We start from the raw sequence: 22654 nt of genomic DNA, 5'->3' as shown, positions 1-22654 counted from the left end.
TGTCTCTGCATCTTTGTTATTTCATTAAAAAAACTAGTCCACTCTTAAAGTGACATCTTTAGGTTTTGTCTAAACTTGAGTAAAACATCTGATAAGTGGGTGATAAGAGTGTGCTCATCTGCTAATATGTTTGGGACACAAACTTCAATATCTAAGAACAAGGAAGAACACAAGTCAATAAATAGTTTATATTGGTTGATAGACAGCATAAACAAGTGCATTCTTTAACATTTCCCCTTTTTTAGAGCTAGAAAGTCCCTCTAAAGAGTATCTGTCAGCGTCTTTCGGTGCATCGGTGCAGTGGGTGGGACTATGCATCGATCCGAAAACAGAGGGAGGTACAAAGAGACACACACGGAGAAAGTCAGCTGAAGCTTGTTCACTCCTTCTCCGTGTCCCGTAAGGTTCAGCGTGTATCTGTCGAGAAGTTACCGGCGGAGGTAGTTTAAAACACTTTTGTCTGAATCCGCGGAAGAAGAGGAACAAAAAGAAGAAGTAGCTGTGACAGCGTTTTTACCCGCTCAAGTGGTACATCTCTCCGACAGTGCCAGTGAAAGGTGAGCGATTTTAGTAACTAAAACCCTGATAGAACAGTGTTTAGAATTATTGAAGAAACATAGTTTACTCAGAAGGAAGACTTTAACAGCATGCCACTGTTGTATTTTACCTATAGCTCCTAAGCAGCTTTTTTCTTTATTTCCACAGAAAGATTTCAAAAGTGTCTGCAAGCAAAAGAGACCACGTTTTAAGTCAACGCAGCAGTATGATTCTTACGAAAAAACATTGCCTTCTGTGATGCCAAATGATGGTATCAAGACGTCATGATCTTCTTTTGTTTTGTGGAAGTTCCTTATCACTTTCACACTGAGCAGGGATATTTCATTGCAGAGAGCTAAACATGAACATGAACATAAGCATGGTTTTAAACGAATCATGTAACAATACCACCTGCAATGACACTCGCATTGTGAATGGGGATGGCAAGCCAGTTACCAGCATCATCATGTTTCTGGCTGCCGTGGTGGGGAACCTCCTGGCTCTCTACATCCTCGGGGTGCACCAGAAAGAGCATCGCTCCAGGTCCTCTGTCTTCTGCATCCTGGTGACGGGCTTGGCCCTCACTGACCTGCTGGGCACCTGCCTCCTCAGCCCACCTGTGTTCATCTGCTACGCCTGCAACAAGTCCCTGATCACTCTGGGGGGTGCGGGCCTGTGCAACCTCTTTGGCTTTGCCATGAGTTTCTTCGGCCTTGCTCCCACGCTCATCCTGTGCGCCATGGCCGTGGAGCGCTGCCTGGCCATCAGCCACCCTTACTTTTACTCTGTACACATCCGCCACAGCTTTGCCAAATTCTCTCTTTTCTTTATCTACCTCTTTTCTTTGGCCTTTTGCCTCCTGCCATACAGCGGCTATGGCAAATTCAGACAGTACTGTCCCGGGACGTGGTGTTTCATCGACATGGACGCCACAGGGGATGAAAAGTCCAGCTTGGTGCTTGCCTTCTCTCTGTCCTTCTCTTCTCTCAACGCCCTGCTGATCTTTGCAGTGTTTGTGTGCAACGGCTCAGTCATTGTCAGCCTGTGCCAGATGCACCGGAGCCAGATGATGCGGCGTGGCTCGGTCGGGTCGGCGGGGAGGAGGAGGAGGATGAGCCTGGCCTGGTTTGTACAGGGGGAAGAAGAGGTGGACCATCTGGTGCTGCTGGCACTCATCACCGTCATCTTCGTGGTCTGCTCCCTGCCACTCACTGTGAGTTCATTTTTGACATTCCCTTGTGTTTGTGTGTCTCACAGAATGAAATCTTTTGTGGATCCTAGTCGGCAATTTTTTTGCAGATTTCACCTCTGAATCATGATATGTCAGCATGCTATGAATGTTATGTACAGTGGAAAAAAGTAAAGACCGGACAACCTATTGTGACATTTATTCAGTGGCTGTTGAAATCAAGAGGAGTCAAAGAAGGTTTATTCTGAAACGGGAACAGAAAAAAGGAGTGAACGTATTGTTCCCCTTTAACACGAGTCCTTGGCTGGACGTATGTCTCAAAGCTGACAGTGAAGGGTAGTTTCAAGCATGGAGATTAGTTTTTTTTAGAATGTATGATGTATACTACTTCCCCTCACTCTCTAATCATTATGTACATAGAAAGCTCAGCTGGCATGGCGACCGTTGATGTTTTCTTGCTCTGGTATGTGTTTGCATGTACTGTTGGAGTCTCCACTAATAAAAGGTGTGCCTTAAAGTGCAGCCCTCCTCACACAAAGCATGCTGGCTGTGTGTGCATGCACTAAGCTCCATATCTGTCCCTGTTGGAGAGGAGTGTGCAAAACCTGCCAACCCTGGAGGACTGGTCCGTTACTGCCTTTCCCAGAGGGCAACGCTCCATTTAGAGGAGGTTGCGCTTTCCCGTCTGTGCCCATAAACATCAGCCAGAGGTCCTGATGTCACTGATGTTTGGGAAATAAATATCTGCGTTGCATTACAAAGGCATCCCTACTTTCACATGTTGTAAACCTTGTTAACAGCGGTGGTCTGAAGATCAGGTAGTTTACAGGAATCAGTAAAAAGGTTTTCACATTCCGTTCTTTGCCATTTACTCATCGTCTTCATCCGAATGGGTTGTGGTAAGACATGGTTTGACTAACCTACAGTGCATGCAGCTGCATTTGCCAGGAGTTGTCAAAGAGAGGGCCCTGGGGAATGAAAATGATGACGTTACGCACACTCAACACTATGAGTCAGACTTCAGGAAACAAAAATCCCAACTTCAACACTTGCAAATGTAATTTAGCTGTAATTGTGGGTCGTTTCATATTAGAAAACTTGCAGCTTCGCCATGAGTCATGTTACCTCAATTCTTTCACTTTTCCTTCTAAAATACATTTTTGTTCTCTGAATTGATTGGAGGACTTTCACAACCCTAATTTTAGATGTACTCATCAATATTCATATGTTAATCATCCCTACCAAACAATCTAGAGTTACAAGCATTCACTAGTATGTTAGTCTGAATAATTCAATGCCCCGTTATTAAGCTGTTAGTGATTCATGCACCATCTCAGCAGACATTTCTGTTTTTGTGTTAGCTTGCCTGCCAATGAGCATGCTCATCATTGTGGTTCTAACCGATACATGTGATACATTGGTGATACAGCGAGTGCACCACAGCAGACTTAACACGTTTCTGTGGCCTGAAGCTCACCGGGTAGTGGTGAAAAAGTCTTATTGTTTACTATGAGAAGAATATAGTCAAGCACATATTTAGTTGATGCTGCTTACAGCACTGACACAGTTCTGACATTTGTTCCTTCACTTGCACAAGTATTCAAGCTGCATGCAATCATTATTCCTCCACGTGTTACATGTGTTTCCATGAAGTCTTAATTTGCTCAAAGCGCTTTCATGTATCTGATAACACCTTGAAGAATGATGTTTTTGAAGCTTTGATGGCATCAGCAGGGACTGCACGCTGTGGGTGTGATTGAAAACAGATGCTGGAAACCCAATGTTTCCTTTTCTCATTGTAAGTTTGGCATGTGAATAGACCAAATAGAAACTTGTCAAATCAGAAACATTCATTATTTTCTGTGTTCTTAGCCACACGGGCATGAATTAAGTTGCAGACGTTGTATTTGCAGTTCGAGTTGCTTTAGCACAAAAACAAATGAGACAGTATTTGCTCTGTGCGTTACAAAGGTGTAACCCTGAATGTTATCTATTATTCAGGAGGCAAAACACATTTACTGATCAAGGAAGTGGTAAAAGATAACCAGATGTGTGGGAATTTCTCAGGAAATGCTCAATCTTTATTTGATGGTGGTGGGTGACGTATTCTATACGTTATCTGTTGGCTCTGTATATTTGATCTGTTTGCTGTTACCTGATTAAAATAGCTTCTCACGCTGGTCACACTACAACACTGCCATATGTTATATATCACCTAACTGATTTAAACACACAGTTCACACATTGAGCAATTAAAGTAGACAGCTGAAGGATAAAAGGTGCCATTAATCTATACAACTTAATGAACATTATCATTGCAGCTGTTCTGTGAAAGAACAGTTTATTGGTACTGATGCAACATAAAACATGAGGAACATCTTGGTCTGTTCTAGGAAGCAGAATTGACATGTTAGTGTCATGTTGTGCCATTTGCAGTATATGGCCACTGCTTGTTAAACATTTTAAAATACAGATAAAAAAACCTTCACTAGCTGTAGAACGGTTGTTTTGTGGGGATTTTAGGGTCAGTATTTCATACACCTTGACAGGTTTCCCTCTAAAAGGGAAATCCACAGGTCTTGTTGTCCTCCTCTTTGGTTTGTCTTCCTCAGTTAATTGATCAGAGCTGTCTCCTTCAGGGGAGAGGTACAGACTGATAACCTGCACAGTTCCTATGGGAACCACAGAAGCAGCCCAGGGTTAATATGTTGAGTCAATACCAGGATCAATAACGTGCTGCACTCATATCACAAGCTTTGTGCAAGATTGTACATGTTTTTAACTGTACATTAGAGAATGACATAGTTCACAATGCAAAATAAATCTAGCCTCAATAACCCCATGGCATGTTTTGTTTTTAGGTGACTGTAAATGTAATCCAGAGCTGCACTCTGGGATGGATTTGAATCACTGACGCTTTGTATAATGAAAGGTTTTCCATTACCATGTCTTAGTCAGCAGGCTCTTATTGACTTGTGCTTGAGGTTAGAAAAAAAAGATCCATAAACTGAATTATATTTCATAGCGCTGTTGAAAGTTTTATAGTTTTAAAAATAGTAGCTGTAATGGATTATTGTGTTCATAGATCCTATGAACACATCCTAGATCCTATGATCATGAAATTGAAGTCAAGAAAAATACTGGACTAGAGGTCAGGAAGTTGTAAACCCTGTTGAGTTGTTTATAAACAAGTGTATTAAAAGCCTATTTTGCATGCACTGTTTCTCACCAAAATTAAATTATTAAGGACATGATCTTTGGAAAGATCTCAACTCACATGATTTACATTAAAGTTTGCATTCCAGAAATCTTCTTCATCTTTGCTTGTGGTGGCAGAGTTTTACATGTATTGGCACATTACCAACATCAAGATCTATCACAAAGCCTAAAACCAAAGCATTTAAATTCGAGGATTTTCTTCCCACTTGGTTAACTACATGTCCCTCTATCTTTCCCCTGTGGCTTCCAAATAAAGACTAACATGCTAAGAAAGAAATTCTCAAGGGCTACACAAGCACAGTTCCTACGATATTGTACAAAAATAATAAAAAAATACTGCATCACTTCCAATAGCTCTGAGCAAAATGAGCCAGAGGGCAGATTGTCAGTAAAAAAAATGAATAACAGCTCTGACACATTTATAGACACCGGGCATCATGCCTCATACATCATAAATCAGGTCTGTCTGACAGTCAGTAAGAGGCAACATCTTATTTAGCTTAAAGCGACAAAAACCTACAATGTTTCACCTTTTCAGGGGCTCTGAGACTAAACATTGATTAAGGAACCAGTTAATAGTTATACATCATGAAGAATATTATGTATAAGCTAGGAGAGAGCCTGCTCTTAATAAACAATAAGACAAACGTGGTTTCGCCGCATGACTCAGACCATAAGCATACAGCTACCTGCCAATAGTTACAGCCAGGATCTCTTAAATCCTTCGACAGGCCCGGTCAAAGCCGGATTTAAAGGCTACTGAAAATATGCAGAATGAGAGGTATCAACTACCCATATCCAACTGGATCCAGATTTAGTGAATCAGTATGAATGAAAAGGGGAATTCCTCAAATCCAGACACATCCAAGATGCCTGAAAGCTGATATCCCTGTAATGCCTCCCAGAGGTGCTGTTACATGAGTCTACGTGTGCATCAACACAAAATGTGGAAAACATTGGCTGAGGTCTTTGTGACGACAGCACAGTGTACCCTGACCTTTGAGGTGTCGGAAGTATCCATCAGGCATGGGAGAGGTCCCGTCGGATATATAAGACTTACATGCTGTAATATGTGTGAGCCGAAATAAGAACTGGTTTTGTTTTCGTGAAGCTCCAGCCCGCTGCTGGGAGATAAATACCATTGTGAGCTTCATCCATGTTTCCGTGAGGAAAGATGATGCTCCACAATAAGCAGCTGGCTTTAAACAAACAATGAGGATTCCCTTCCTTAGTGGATGAACGCTTTATTCTCTATTCAACCTATACACAACACACACACACACACACACACACACACACACACACACACACACACACACACACACACACACACACACACACACACACACACACACACACACTTAATATGTACGCACACAAATACTCCTATTACAGCAGTCAGAAGGCTGCAGGCTCACTAAGCCTTCTCTTTGTTACTATTATTTTTCTGGTTTGTTGTATGATGTCACACGCAGGAGGAACTGAACAACAAATGACCGCAATGAAGATCCTCGAGGTAACGAGGTGTAGATATTGAACCCATTTAGTGTTTCGTTAAATTGTGTTGCAGCTGAAGAACATGGCCTCAGGCTTTAGTCAGACAATAAGAGGTGCTGAACAACATTATGAAGGCTGTGAATGATGAAAAGTGTGTAAAGACGGATGAAGAGAGCAGATTCGAGATTGCACGTTTGAACTCAATCCCCTGAAGTAAACTTTATTTTTTATAGCAGAGATTTTGACCAAAACCTGTATTCAGTGTATACATATTGTTATTCTGAAGTGTATCAGCAGCTATTTGCTAAATGTTGGCTGTTACTGTATGTGCAGGGAATGTAAGGTATTTTGTGCTGAAAACAGGTGCCTGCTGTCACTGGAACAATGCTGATGAGAGTGAATTACTGTAAAAAAGTTGCAGGCTAGAAAAAACTAAACAATGAGCAGAGAGAAACTAAAATTCTTCGTAGAGGTAATAGTTGTCTGTGAATTTGTCACTGGGTTGGACAACTTTCACATAGAATCCATCTTATGTGAACAATATTTAGTGTAAACCCTTTAAATCGTATTTTCTTTCTTTTGTTCTAGTTTGAGTCACAACTTTACGGTTAACCCTGTGGGGCAATCTTTGCGGATTTGAAATCAATGCAATGTTGCAATGAATATCCTGTTTGGGTCTTTAGGGTTTTGTGCACAATAAATTCTTATTCCTTGTCCCTTGAATGATCTTTATCTACGTCCATTCAGACTGCTTGCCACATATTTTCTCTGCAGCTACAAATTGAAAACATTACTTTGGTGGTAAAAGCGGGGGATGCAAAGCGGGAAAGTATTATCAAATTCATTTGATTCCCGGTACTGCTGATTTGCAATCACTGCATAAATCTGTGAAATTACAGGCTCTTAATTAACATATTGTATAAGGAGTCCTTGATAGATCCTGTGTGTGTTTATGGATAATTTACATCATCACTATTGGACATACTGCCTGTATTATTTCATATATATTGAATAATAATACCCACTGCAGCCAAAATTGGGCCAACAATTATTTGATATGCATTCACAGTTTGACATTAATTTGAGTTGTTTTTATTATTTGTGATGGTTTCATTGTGCAGATATTCTTCACAAGTCATGACTGCTCTTTTATTACAACAGCCCCCCCCCCCCCCCCCCCCCCTTAAACGGTGTCTGTATTTTATGGGGGTCAGTGGAGAGATCTCTCTGTAAAAACACCAGTGCAGAATCACACTATCCGTGTGCATCTGGCTGTATACTGTACATACGACAGATGGTTAAAGGTGGTATGGTGGCATAAAACGTACGTACATTCTATGTTGGTTTTAAAAAATCGACTTCACTGATAGATTTAAATGCCACATCTGAACGATTATTACATTGACCAAACCGTGAAACAGTATTGATTTTGGCAAATGTGATTAGTTATTGGCCTAGCTTGCTGGGTGGTCAGCCAAAAATAATTATTCTTCTTACATCGACTGCTGCCTTCAGGCTGATTTGTTTAAAGGTCCCATGTCATGCTTTTCCGGTTATTACCCGTCCCCTTGTGTGTTATGAAGGTTTTTATGCATGTGAACGGTCTGCAGAGTCAAAAACCCTCAAAGTACACCCTGTAGGGAGTAAAACTCTAACACAGTCTATGCTGCCCCAAAACGCCTCGTTGGAGATTTCTCATTTTCCATTGTTTACTTCCTGGGTACTCTGACGTGTGAATACCCAGAGGCCACACCCTCTGCCAGCATTTCACGAAACAAAGCTTCCCAAACCTTTCAGCGATTCATGCCGGATATGTACAGCGTAGGGCACTGAAGAACGATGCTGTTCCTACTTTGTTTGGACCAGCGGGAGATTCGGGTACACAACCTGCAAGTATTCATTGTTGTTTGTATTTATGATGTTTAAAACAAACAAGGTATCTACCACGATTGTTTAAATGGGTAAACGTTTTTCGGGCTACTAAGTTGGGATCGCGTATAAATAGGAGCTCCAACAAGCCGTTTAGGACAGAGAGTGAATACCGGTGAATACACATACTTTACAGAGATCCTGTATGAGAAACCAATGTGATTTTGGAAAATTGCACAGTATAAATCTATTCTAGTAGACATCAACAATGGAATTATGATCAGTAGAAATGGCCATGACATGGGACCTTTAACAAGAGACATGAAGAGACATGTAGGACGTCTTCCTTAAAATGCTGCCATTTCATCATCAGCTTCTCTTTTAAGACCTGAGGTTATGTTTGCCCCATGTTACATGAAATGATATTTATTTTATTTTGTTTGTTCTTGGAGACGTTAATCAATAGCTCACACGCAATATTTAGTGGTTCTTGCCATGTGTGTCCACAGTTATTTGTCTATCCATCAGCACCTTCATTGTTCCCACAGCATTGTGTGAGATGTGTTCCACACCCAAGTGTAGAGTTTCTCAACCTCAGGGTTGGGACCTCTTGTGGGTTCACTTGATATGCGTAGACTGATACATTTATATGTGTTTGTTCCCAGTATATTTATTAAATAGTTTTATAATAAAACAAGTTTCTCTCATGGTTTTAAAAAGACGCTGGACCCAAAAAAAGTAAAAGAGGAAGGCAGGTATAACAAAAAGCGAACTTTTAATTAAATAAAGCTGATGCAAAAACAGGAAGACCAGACAAGGCGAAACAAAACAACAAAAATAAAGAAACACTGAACAAGTACAGACCACAGGGCACGAGGAACAAGAGCGGGAACACAGGCAGGATATCGGAGAAAACAAACCGGTACAAAGACGATGAACTGACCGGGAACACTAGGGAATACACTTATATACAAGAAAAATCACAAAGACAAGACACAGGTGGAGAAACACAAGGGCAGGAAGTAATACAAGACACTAGGAGAAAGGCATTTAAAAATAAGACGGGAAACCAAAACTAAGATCATGACAGTTTCAGGCCTACACTGAAAAATACATTTGGAGAATCATGCTTTTGAAAACGTAATATATAAGTATGCCATTCTAAAATTGAACATGGCTATGTTGGAGATATACTTCAGGATGAGCAGACACACTGAAACAATATGGCTTTAAAACTATTAGTACCGATTTAACAGCATGAGACAAGCGACGTGTGCTTGTACAAGTGTGTTATAGAGTAATGTGTCTTTTCCCTCACCAAAAATATTTAGAAAACACACCAACAACAGCCCAAATTGCAGAATTTGAGCAGTTACAGAGTTTATGTTCGGGGACGGGGAAGCTGATCTAAGCTGCTATCAGCTAGGAATTAAAAGCCTGCTATCCATTGCTTTGACTTTGCTCTTTGCTAATAAATAAGCAAGAAGTGAATAAAGAGTTTGATATTCAAGTCAGAACAAATCCAGGTATCTTTCCAACCAGGAACCAGATCAAAAACGGAGTTAGGTAATTGAAATCATCCCTGGTGATGGTTTTGTAACAACATCTTCTTAGAAATGTTGGGAGAACAAAAGGATTCTTGTTTCATACTCCAACTCTCCAACAGTGTCAGGAGATGTATGGTCTAATAAAACTTGGCTGAGCAGCAGGAGGGAAATACAATACAACAAACGATACACCCTCACATCAAACAAAGCAGAATCTGCTCATCTGTTGCTGTGCCCAGGGACTTGGGATGATGGAACACGTCGGTACCCAACAGATATTATAAATTACTGACACCAACAGTTTAGGGTCACGCACTTCAGATAATCTCAAACATTCATCATGAGAAGAAAAAATAAGAATTCTCCCTTGTGATTTCTTGCATCATATTAAATTTGAAATACTTGTGACAGAATTCATGAGTAAATGAGTTGTTAGCCATGATTTCAGTCCAGTCATACACTTACCCTTTTCTTGTTCCATGGAGTTTATGATTCATAAAGTGTTTGCGTTTAAAAACACATTAGATGACCAGTCTTGCCGTGCTGGGTGTTAACTTTTCTATCACAGCTTATAAATAATGATGATTCCCATGTGACAACACAAAATGAATCCTTCATCTTTCAATTATTGATTATTTCTGTCAAAACACTCACACTTGTTTTCAATTCTGGGAACAGGCGATATAATGTATTATTTGTGGTCTTCCTAAAATGTTATTGTGCTGTGTATGAAACAAGTTCTATCTTCAGAGAGCGTCTGAGCTCTTTGACAACTGGGATTAAACAAATCCAACAAGATAATTGCAACCAGGCGGCCAGGAAAGAATCTATGGTTTGAGATTTAAAGGCCCAGTGAACTCTAGCTGTTGTTTACAAGTGCACAGAAACTGAAAATATGTGGTGGGAATAAAATCCCCCCCACTCTCCTCTAATCCCTGAGAGTCTCTCGATGTCCTAAAAATACCTCCAAAAGTCTTGTGTGGAACAAAAGCTTTAGGATTGACTTTGTATAATGATGCTGATAAATGGTAAGATTTTAATATGCGCAGCCCAGTTATGAAACTAGTTCATGTTTAGAAAGAAAATAAGTTAAATGAGAATAAGTGGGTTGATGCATCAAGCATTTAAAAATAGATTTGACATATTGCTTATTCATTTTGAAAAAGATCCTGACACCCTCCCACACACATTTATGCTCCCAGCATCCCAGTAGGAAAAACTCCCGGTTTGATGTTGACAGAGGGGAATGCTGGGTACCAACTGTCCAGACAGAGAGATAATTAATATAACAAATTAGTTAGCAAACATTCTCAGGATAATTAAAGAACAAAGTAAACACACAAGCACAGCCGAATGTGTGCTACCTGACAGTACTCACACTCATTCACACTACACACCGTGTTCCTAAATTGATGTGGTTGTCTGTAATTCACCTTAGTGAAGTCCCATTGTCCCAGTCCCATTGTTTTCACTTCCAATGAAGCAGTTAAGTTAAACTAGGAATTTATTTGCACATGATATTTATAATTGTATCTGGTATTGTATTGTTATCCAACCATGATTGCCCCATAACTCTGTCATAAAGTTGTTGTCATAGCCAACAGTGATGATAGATACACCTATGAAAATAGTACCATAGTTTTAAAACAACATCATTATTTCAAGTCAATGTTGTTCAATGACTATCATGCCCTACTTTTGGCAAATGAGATGATGAATTGTGTAATGGCTAGGGAATGAGAAAGGATGGATGAAAGCGGGTCTTATCGTCAAACAAAACACACGTATAAGTCAACAATAATCTCTCAAATTGAAGTTTTAATTTCCAGAACACGACAAAAAAGACTCCTCTTGGCATTAACATCTCTCAAAAGACAATCAGCTAATCACAATAGCATGCTGTTATCAACAAGCAAACATCAGCCCCTCGGTCATGAACCTTGGAGTGACATTCACCAGCACTTTTAAATTTGACAAGCAGGTTAGCACCGTAGTAAAATCCTGCTTTTTTAAAATAAGACTATTGGCCAAAACCAAGTCGTATTTATCTTTTAAAGACTTGGAAAGGGTTATTAACGCCTTTGTAACCTCGAGACTGGACTATTGTAACGCTCTGTATGTGGGTATGGACCGGGCCTCAATCAAACGCTTACAGCTAGTCCAAAACGCGGCTGCACGTTTACTGACTGGTCACAAAAAGCGCGACCACATCACCCCTATTCTGGCCTCATTACACTGGCTTCCAGTTCGGTTCAGAATTGATTTTAAAGTGCTTTTATTTGTTTTTAAAGCCCTAAATGGGCTGGCTCCGGCCTATATAACTGAACTGCTCCAGCGCTACACCCCAGCCAGAGCTTTAAGGTCTGCTGACCAGCTGCTGCTGGTAGTGCCCAAGACCAGGCTAAAAACCCGAGGGCACCGAGCCTTTGCAGCAGCTGGCCCTAGGCTCTGGAACACTCTGCCCCTCCATGTGAGGTCGGCCCAGACCCTAGGGGTTTTTAAATCCACATTAAAAACACACTTCTTCTCTCTGGCCTTCTAATTAGAGCGGAGCATGACTCCTGACTTCTCCGTGTGTTTTATATCTGTTATAGTTATATCTGTTGTAATTTATTGTCGTTTATTGTGTTTTGTAGTAATGTGTTTTTTATTACATGTACAGCACTTTGGCTCGACCAAAAATCGCTTTTAAATGTGCTTTATAAATAAAACCTGATTTGATTTGATTTGATCAGCCATATGAAATACAGTAAAGGCGGCATTGGGCTCTTACACTTGAGTTTTACAACATGTGAAACTCGGTCTATTCTTATCATATATTGACACATCAACATGACACTTTGTATTTCACTCTGCCCAAGATTGAAGTTGGGATTTCTTCTCTCACAGTTGTTTCACTTCCTCTTTGGTGTTCTCCCATGTATGTTTTGTCAGCATTTTCTTCAGCAGCACCACAAACTCTCAGTGTCTCTCACACCACACAGTTTGAGCTCACAGTGATCATTTTAGTTTGCACTTAATTCTTCAGCTAACATCACTGGTGATCATTATAGTTTATGTAAACATGAAGGCCGTTTAATCTTTTTTTTAATACTTATTCTTCACAAACTGTGGAAGAGAAGAAAGCATTTAACACAAATAATTTATAGCAGAAGGTCGTTGTGTGCTTGCTTGTAAAACTTGTATTAACTTGCTCAGTGATCACTTCTTCCCAATAGGTGTCTGAATTGAGTGACAAAGAAGCGCCTGTTCTCTTGAATAGTTTTCGTATGCTTTCCCTCTTGCTCAATGCTGGTAAAGGTGTATTGGCTGCAGGTAACTCACTGCAGCCTTGTGCAGAGTAGAGTGACTCACTAATGGGGGTTCAGACAGCACAAGTCCCCTGATGCAACTTGTCTGAAGACAAACACAATCGGACTTTACTACCTCACGTTGCTGCAACTCATTAACATTTGATGTTTTCTTGCTCCAGAAACAGAAAACATTTACATTTCATTTTTTCATTTAATCGTTTATTTGAATAAACACAATGCACATTAATGAACACTTAAGACAAATAATGCTTCAAGTGTAAATATGCCGGATTTTAGCTTTGAGCTCATTTCCATCCGTCGTCCCTGATTTATAAATGTATAAACATAGCAAAAAATAAATACATGATATGCAAAAAGAGCAAGAGCAGCATACACAAGTATTTACCACATGGCAGTACAATATAGCAGCAACGACATATGAAGTGCAAGAGATGATACAAGAGCTACATAAAGTGCGAGAGGAGATACCCCTGTATTAAAGTTCATTTAGCAGTGATTGCACGTCTGTTTGTTTCTCAACCGTTCTTTGAGTTGACCTTTAAAGCTATTGAGAGTGGGACAATCCCGTATGTGACTCCTTTGAGTTGATGCCTCTTAAGTGAATAACTTAATACTGATAACTTCCACTTCCATGCTCTGGCCACTAGAGATTTGTTTTAAGTGTTGTGTAGGTCACTAAACAAAGCCTGTAGAGAAATCCACATGAGGGACCTAATGATGACATTCACAGGATGCATTTTAACACACTTCACACTTCACACTTGCACACACTTCACACTTGCATCACACCCACTCCTTTTTCCTGTCTTTATCTTCATCTGTATCTCAGACCACACTAACCACCCCCTCACTAACTTCCTCACTGCTCAATTGTGGAGCAGTGTATTTCCCCTTCAGTGTTGAAACATGCATTACATTAAAGCACCTTATGACTCATCATCACCAGACAGTTTATCATCGGGCCCTTCAGGAGGAAAAATCAGGTGAAAGGTCAGCGTGGTGGGTCAGCCCGGGGCACATTTATTGTTTTGGTTGGAGGAGCTTGGGGAGGTTTGAGGCTACTCATATGTTCTTGTGAAGCCTGGATCGATTTATTTGACATCACAGCGTCAAGCAGGAACAAATTACAGACAATCATGCAGTCAACGTGTGTGAAAACTCAATGAACAGTATCTTCAGTCTGAGGATTGACCTAGAGGTTAATGATAGGGCAGATGAAGAGTGGACAGACTGAGTGAAGTTAAATTAGGAGTAAGAACTCTGTGTCACCTCACTGGCTGTGAAACACGTGTTAGTTTCTCACACCTTCGGTAAACTGTGCTGCTGTGTCATACTTATTTGCTTATTTGCTCTTTTTCCCAAGTGAGATGTGAACATTGATATCAGTCTCCTGTCTTTACATTGAGAACAAGGAGTCATTATTCTATTAGGCCTCATAAAGACTTTAGGGCAGTTAGCCAGAATCTGTCCAAGTATGCCTGCCAGCCGCTTTCAAGTTTAATTATTAACACACCGGTACATGAAAAGGACATTTAACAACAACATTTTGAGCTTTCAGAATAGGTTTACATGATATAACTATTTCCCTAACCCTATACTCATCAAGGATTACTGTGATAGACACTACAAAGGCAAACATGTTGAATGAATGAACTTAAAAATGTATCAGTGAGGTGGACAGGAACTTAACAGATACACATTACAATACAAGCTGTGTTTGAATCTTGTTCCCCTGCCTCCAAGATGACATGTTTTGTTGCCTGTCCAAGAAACAGGCATGAGATCTTCTTATCCTAGACTGTCTGTAGGAAAGCAATTAAGCATGTTTCACAGAAATGTTGGACTACTCCTTTAAAGTCTACTGTAGCACTGCAGAATTTCTCTCTTTCTTTCTGGCTCATTGCTGTAAACGGTGCTCTCTGAAAGGCCTGTAATCTCTGCGCTGCCTCCTCTCATCCCCGTGTAATGATCCCGCAGTGAAACAGGATCAGGAAGAAGGAATTGGGAAGAGTCCTCCAGGACCATGAGATGGGAAATAATGGCTCATAGAGTGCAGACATCCATTATGTAGTCTGCTTCCTGAAAGACACAGCGATCATCCGCCCCATTTCGCGTCTTATGTGTCTCTGACAGGATGTACCCATTTACACCAACAGGGTTCAGGTACTCAGTCAGCAGGATATCGAAGTAAAATAAAAAATCTTCACACCTAAAATATCAATCTAGTTCACTTTGATATAGTAGTTGTGGAGATACATTCAGGTTGCAGATTAGTGAATGGTGATGAATGTGGAGGTTTTGTGCATGTACGAAATGTGCATCTGCCTGCAAATGTACTGTATGCATCTGTATATACAGTACATGTGTGATTGTGTCTATGATTTATGACTATGAGCTAGTCGTTCTTTAGAAGCTTTAAGCATTGTCGTCATTCTCTGTTCACCTAAATAATCCCCATGCACTCGGCTGCTGAGCACCGCTTCTGGGCTCTTCAACCACAGACTGATTCATTAATATGCTCCTGTTTAAGGAGAGCATGACATCTCATCAGTTTTGGCCCCACAGCCTGCAGTCCTTTGGAGAGGACGGCTTGTGATTTGTGGCCCTCTCTGCAGCGCTTGAGGTCTGTGGAGAGGACCATAAGAGGCAGGGTGGCATGCGGCAACAAAAGCAATGCTGAGGGTGAAATGTGGAGGGAGACAACAAGGGCAAGGAATGGCCGAGCAAATGAAGATGCATGTCTGTTTGAAATGTTTCTGTAACATTGCATGATGAATAAAGTGTACGATAACTCCTAGTTGAGCGCTACAGGCATTTGTCATTCGTGTTTGTTAGTGTGTTTAGTGCCAGTAGGCCTAAGATGCATTTTTACTTCAAGTATTATTTCAAATAACAAGTTGTTGCTAGCACGAGGTCTGTTTCTGTGATAGTTAGTGGTATCTGAGTTGTTAAGGTCAAAAAAGGACATTATTTCACTTTTTAAGTTTTTAAACATGAGCATCCATGTGTGAGAACTACCTCTTGCATACTGCTGATGTCATTGCAAACAGATATAACTTATACAAATATTAGGTTTAGACTAGCTAGAAGTTAATAAAAACTAGTGATCGACCAAATAATCTGTCTGCCAATAAATGCGTCACATTTATGCCATTTGAGATAATTGGCATCACCCCATGTCTATTTTAACAAGGCCCATTGGTGTTTTTTTAAATACAATTTGACTTTGCCAAGAACAGAGTAGGTCACAACACTGACATTGTTTTTTGTTTCTTGTTTTAAAGTTCAGTTTTTTAAATACATTTACATTAATATAGTTGATTTGCTTTTATTTAAAATACTGTAAGTGCAGTGGAGACAGGGTGGCTATGTTAAATTAATGTTCATCTAGGTTTAGCAATTCTATGTCTGATTTGATAATATTATTACTTTTTTATTTATTGTTTTATCCAATGCAGAAGAAAATCCCCCAAAACAACATAATAAAAACAAGAACAATATGTCTGCATTATATATCAGCTATTTCCCCCCCTCTCTATTAATATTGGCCTCGGCATGGCCAATTCAAAGACCAATATGGCTTGAACTCTACTATAAACCAAAGACTAACTAAATGTAGTAATGGATTTATTAATAGATGCAACCCAATGTGCTTTACATTATTCATTATGGAATTTGGGCATATTGTGATTATAATCCATAAAACGTGTTTGCTTCATGTATTAAGCCTCCGCATTCAGTGAGAAGTCAACAACAATCCTGACGACATTGGTTGTGCAATTCAAGAAATTTGACATTGCCTCCTGAAACCTTGAATACTTCCTGAAACAGCCAAGAACATCTGTCTGTTGTTAGGTTCAACTGTGGACTCTTACCACTTCTGACACAAATAAGATGACGATGGTGTTCCAGGGTGCGGTTTTTAGTCATTATACCACAGATCTCAACCCTTGCTTAGAAGAGTCACAACATAATTGCTGTTGTTTTGGGGTTTGCCGGCCTCTTCTTCCCTCTCTGTCTTTCTCATGGATGTAGATCAATATGTGAGCGACCACATCCGTGTGAGGTAATCCAGTAAATATACATGGAGAGGACAGAGTAAGCCCTTTGCCTGCTTGATCCCTGTTGGCCTGGCTCTGGTCTTGCTCCCTCTGGCCCTTCTCACTTTAGATTATTAATTTTCATTCCAGGCCCTAGCAACAGGGAAAACATTTACACCAATGTATTAAAGCACTCAATCAGCATCAGGTCATTAATTAGACCACTGTTTGTTGGATATTTCATGGAGGAAATGGAGAATTGTTGATAGAGAAGAGAAGCGAGGTGACATTGATGCTTCCTGGGCCAGCTGCTGCTTCTCTCTCGGCAGGATGAATAATCAGCCAGCTGCTGCTGTCTGGGCTGCCTCCCTGCTGACTGTCATACCTTAAAGGTCAACACAGGAAGGAGTTGTGGTTTTCTTATTACAAGAGCATTGTCTGCTGCTGGATGCAGGACACTTTGTACGTCTCAAAATTGAAGTGCTCACACCCAACTTGTGGTTTGAAGAGAGAGAGAGAGAGACGTTAATGTTTGGTATAGCCTAGTATAACAAGAAGAACCACAGCTCTGCCTGTCACTGACAACAAAGTAATGTGCTCTCATCTGGTTTTAATATCAAAGTGCAGAAAACACCATCATGTTGTTACAGAGGCTTGATGTAGGTTTGTTTCTATTGGGACCCGACCAGCAAACCAAGTGTTTAATCAGTTGGGCTGACGGGTTACCAAAGCTCTTGTTTAGCACTTAGAGCATTTCTTGTAAATCCCACAACTATTGTTCTGGTTTGCTTGTTATGGGAAGCATACAGTACCCAAAACACTAAAGAAAACCGGCTCCAAGTGTGCCGACACCCAGATATAATGCTCATCTTGTTCTGTAAATTAAATAAACATGGTTCAGAGTTATTTATAATCAAAACAACGAGTCTTAAAAAGCAAAAAAGTCGAAGCTAGTGTCCAGACAAATTACTGATGATCATTTACAGGAGAAATACATCCAAAATATCTAAACTGATCAGAAAGAGATTTTTTTTTAGTAATACAGAAAGTTGGACAGGTGGGTAGGGATAAGAGAAGTGAAAGACATAAAGCCCAGTGTTTGAGGAAGTATTCACATCTTAACTTAACTAAAAGAATAAATACAATTCTGTAACATATAATAGGGGCGTTCACACAATAGTTCATGAGAACTCAGTTCATGAGAATTCTTTTAGTTCTGATGAACTAAAGCAGATCGCGTTCACACCGCAATGAGTCCCTGGGGGTGGATTAGGCAAATGAAGCCGCTGACGTCACTTCTTCTTCTTCTGCTTTGGGTTTACTGGCAGGCCGCAAACCACTTCACGGCGTATACTGCCACCCGTAGTCCCCGGCCGGAAGTCCCCGGAGTTGGGGACTGGCTTCAGTAGAAGCTGCTGGGACTCCCAGCAGCTTCTACTGAAGCCTTCCGAGTAAATCGCCAGAACGCCGACACCTCCTCATCTCCACCGCTCCCATGTTTTCTTTTGTGTTGCCATAAATTAGTCTCTCTGCGTTTGTGCGCTGGGCTAATGCTAATGCTAATAATGCTAATGCAAGGATAATAAAATGGCGGCTTCACAAAACTTTTTGGGAGTTTTACGGGGCGTGGTTTGCAATCCGCCCAGCCAATCAGACATAGGAACCTGTTCAGTCCCTGCTCTCTAGCAGGGACTGAACAGGGGGTAAAAATGGTTCTGATGAACTAATTTAGTTCAGGGGGCTTTTTGGTGTGAACGCAAATATATCTGAGTTCTGATTAACTATTGTGGGAAAAGTACTCCGGTGTGAACGCGGCTAATGTAATAGAGTTTCGAAGATAAAGTATTAGGAATAATGTTCTTAAAGTACTACAGTAGGTGTAGTACCCAATGCAGAACAATCTAAAATAAAAACAAAAAACATAAAAAGCTTTAAAATGATTCAAAATCCAAAGGTAAATTGTGTATAGATGACATTTAATGATCTCTTACTCAGCTAAATTATTAATTGTCTTTCTTTAAGCTGTTCATGAAAAATATGTCGGTTAGTTTAACCTAATAAAACATCAGGGACAGAAAACCAGCGTTTTTCTTGCTTCCGTGTAGGGGACTCAACTCTCTAATATTTTAAATGTTTTTTATTTTTAAGTAACCTCCACCCTCTTTTTCTTCAGATTGCAGGCTTCATCAACGCCATTCACCCATTTTGTGGCGACACAGAGAACCTGACAGCCTTCCGCTTCTACGCCCTGAACCCCATCGTGGATCCCTGGGTCTTCATCATCTGCCGCAAGTCTGTGTTTTGCCACCTTGGCTCTCTTCTGAGCTGCCGCTTCAGCAAAAGAGCGGTGAAGACGACGGCAAACTGCGCTCTTTCTTTACCACTTGACAATCACATACAGCGCAACCCCCCAGATGTGACAGATCCACAGACACTGTACTCCGGTTTACCTCTGTGACCCCACAGATGACCTCTCAACTGGAGGCAAGAGGCTTTAACGTCTCATAAAACATGTTAAAATGAAACATTTGCAAACAGGATTCCTGCCCTCACCATTTAAAGGCACACAACGTTGACAAATCTTTGTCCATGAACTAACTTCTGGAAAAACAATTGCACTAAGTCTTAAACTTCCATTGACTAATGGAAACTGTTTAAAAGTGTCATGGAGAGATGTCCCATTAACAAGCAGCACTGTAACATAGCACTAAGGACCACATTAAACCATGACATGCCTATAAATATTTACTATAAATTCAGAATATAGGTCATCAGTTAATTGCTATATCGGTAAACAATATGCATGAATGTACTGTATACTGTCTTCTTTTTCTCTCAGCCTTTTCTTTACGACACAGCCGGGTAACTCTACTAATGGACATCTACAGCATCTATGACATGAGAAGCAAGTCACACTCAACATGTGAATCCATTTCAGAAAAAGTTGTCATTTGGTTTCCCTGACAAGGTGCAGTGTAAATATTATTATAATTAATGGAGAGTAGTTAATCATGTCACAAGCCTAAAAGTCTACAGCCATGTCAGCAGTCATTTTAAGGCTTCACTTTTGCAGAGCTGTGCTTTGAGCTAAATGCTAACGTCAGCATGCTGATGCTATGTTTACCCTTTCAGTTTGTCATGTTTCCTTGTTAACATTTGCTAATTAGCACTGAACACAATGTACAGTACAGCTGAGGTTTAGGAATATCATAACTTCTCTAGTGTTTTGTCATGCGTGAGCATCAGGGTGTCATTCAGCAAAAGGTCAAGGGATCACCACAAGTCCTCAGGCTTCATCTTTTCGGGAACTTAAATGTGAATGATTTTATGGGAATCATGTTGCAATTCTTCTGTGTGTGAACCCACAGACTTACACTGCCATCTCTTGAGTGATACCGGGAGAAAAAAAGTTGTTTTCTAGACAAATGTTGTATTTACATTGTACTGTTCCATGGGCACAGACTGATGGTACTTTAAAACATATGAATGTGATATATATAATTGGAATGGATATGAATCGTGTCTTTTTGATTGTTGTTATTTTAAAAAGTACAGTTATAAAAGAATAGCAAAGCACTCCTGAATTGCAATAAATTAGGAGCAAAACTAAATAATCTGTTTAAATTCAAACTAAGTTCTCTGCCTTTTTGGAAGTTTAGATCTAATATTTGATAAAGAAATAAAACTAGACTACATTTTTGATTTCTTGAAACTACACAATAGAGTGCTGATGTAACCTGGTATAAAAGCATTACTAGTTCATTTTATTAAAACAATAATGATAAAAAGGACACTTTAGTCGCTCTAATAATTCCTATTCCTGCCTTATCATTGTATTGCAAACACATTTGCTTTCTCCCCTTCTCTTTTGTATCTCACTGATTTCTAAGCTACCTATGATGATTGCCTTTGAATGTTAAACTCTGCTGCTGCTTAATGCACTGTGACAATGTGTTTTGTGTTGTGACTTTAATGCTGTAACTGCATTTAAATGTATTTATGCCTTAATGTTGTGTTTTCTTACAATTGTGCCGGTTTGGTGGAGTGCAAAGCTACTGGGATACCAGACATGAGGTATTTTTATTTTTTCTGGCTGTGCACATATCATGTTTGCTTAGTCATTTGAAACTTAGTCATGCATGACCTGAGGAAAGAAAGACACGTTACCACTTGAGTTGTACATTAATTCGTATTTAAATGAAATTATAAATTTAAGAAAAAAATTCAAATAGTATTTGTTATACGTCTCACACTTTGTTTGTGTGGAATAATATATTGATGTAAGGATAAACGGTCTCACAACTTATGTCTGTGTACAGTATGTTCCCAAAGAGAAATGTTTATGCTGATTTTGTGATGTCCAACAGTCTCTGCTCTGTATCTCAGCCCATGTGTAGTTCTTGACTGTCATAAGACCTGAGCATGTTTTCTGCCCAAATAAACAGAAGATGATTGTGTTTGAGTTTGGACCATCATTTGTTTTTGTCTTGTTACAACCCCTTGCATCAACCTTGAGTCCTGGGGAACATTTACAGTATATAACGCACAGTATTCTGCTTGGTTGTCCGTAGTCATGTGGAAATGTCAAAAGCTTATTTGACTGTATAAAACAATCAAAAAGGAAGCGTCCGTAAGTAACATTTCAAGTTTCAGAATGAAAGAAAGTTAGTAGTCATGTAATTGATTGTTGACGGGATTTTGACATTTGGATTTCTGTTATACTTTGTTTTTATTTTGATTAAGAATAAATACATGTTGGTATTGACATGTGCACAAAAGGATGAGAAATATGAATCGTTTTTGCAAATTAGACCCCATTGTGACATCATATATTTTATGGGAGTGTTGAAGCTGTAAAATATGAGTCTGGACAAGGATGGTGGTTCTGACGGGATGAAGAGAACGCTTAAGATCTGGATTTGATAAGGAGTGGACTTCTGATGAGCTTATCATGGGCACACGGTTTGATGCCTGGAGGCCGATGGGGCGGAGGAGGGCAGCACCAATATCTCATGAATAGCTGAGAGCTGACAGCAGAAAGGAAAACAGATTAAAAGTATGACAACATATAATTGAGTTGCTTAACTTGAAGAAAGAACGCTTATCAGCTGATTAAGGAACAGCAGGAGAGAGAGAAAGCATTTGAATGAATTAAGCTTAAAGATTGTCTTACTGATTGAACTTGGTTAGAAAAATATCACTTGTCACTGGCTTGAGCTTCAATATCAGGATACATGTATTTATTATCCTTGCAAGAATGGAAGTAGTTCTGCTTTACAGAAACAGTTTTTGTGGGTGAAATAGTTTTGTGAATTAATAAAATCATGGAGTCCTGATTTAGCCTGAAGAAAGCAGACTGGCATACTGTATTGAATGCACAAAACTGGAAATTGATGCATACTTTATTAAAAGTGAAAGGCTCCACATTTTTTTAATGTTACA

The 22654-nt window shown here is 39.9% G+C and overlaps 1 protein-coding gene across 1 annotated transcript; it reads left to right on the top strand.

Annotated features, from left to right (window-relative positions):
* Positions 1 to 267: 267 nt before the first annotated feature.
* On the top strand, positions 268 to 21674 carry ptgir (prostaglandin I2 receptor). Its single transcript, XM_034115312.1, has 3 exons — positions 268 to 557; positions 706 to 1750; positions 19386 to 21674. Exons 2-3 carry the CDS (start codon positions 899 to 901, stop codon positions 19668 to 19670), a joined length of 1137 nt encoding a protein of 378 aa, XP_033971203.1. The 5' UTR covers positions 268 to 557; positions 706 to 898; the 3' UTR covers positions 19671 to 21674.
* Positions 21675 to 22654: the final 980 nt, after the last annotated feature.

The sequence above is a fragment of the Trematomus bernacchii genome, unplaced genomic scaffold (assembly GCF_902827165.1).
Source record: "Trematomus bernacchii unplaced genomic scaffold, fTreBer1.1, whole genome shotgun sequence".
NCBI lineage: Eukaryota > Metazoa > Chordata > Actinopteri > Perciformes > Nototheniidae > Trematomus > Trematomus bernacchii.
This window is presented reverse-complemented; position numbering and strand designations above follow the sequence as displayed.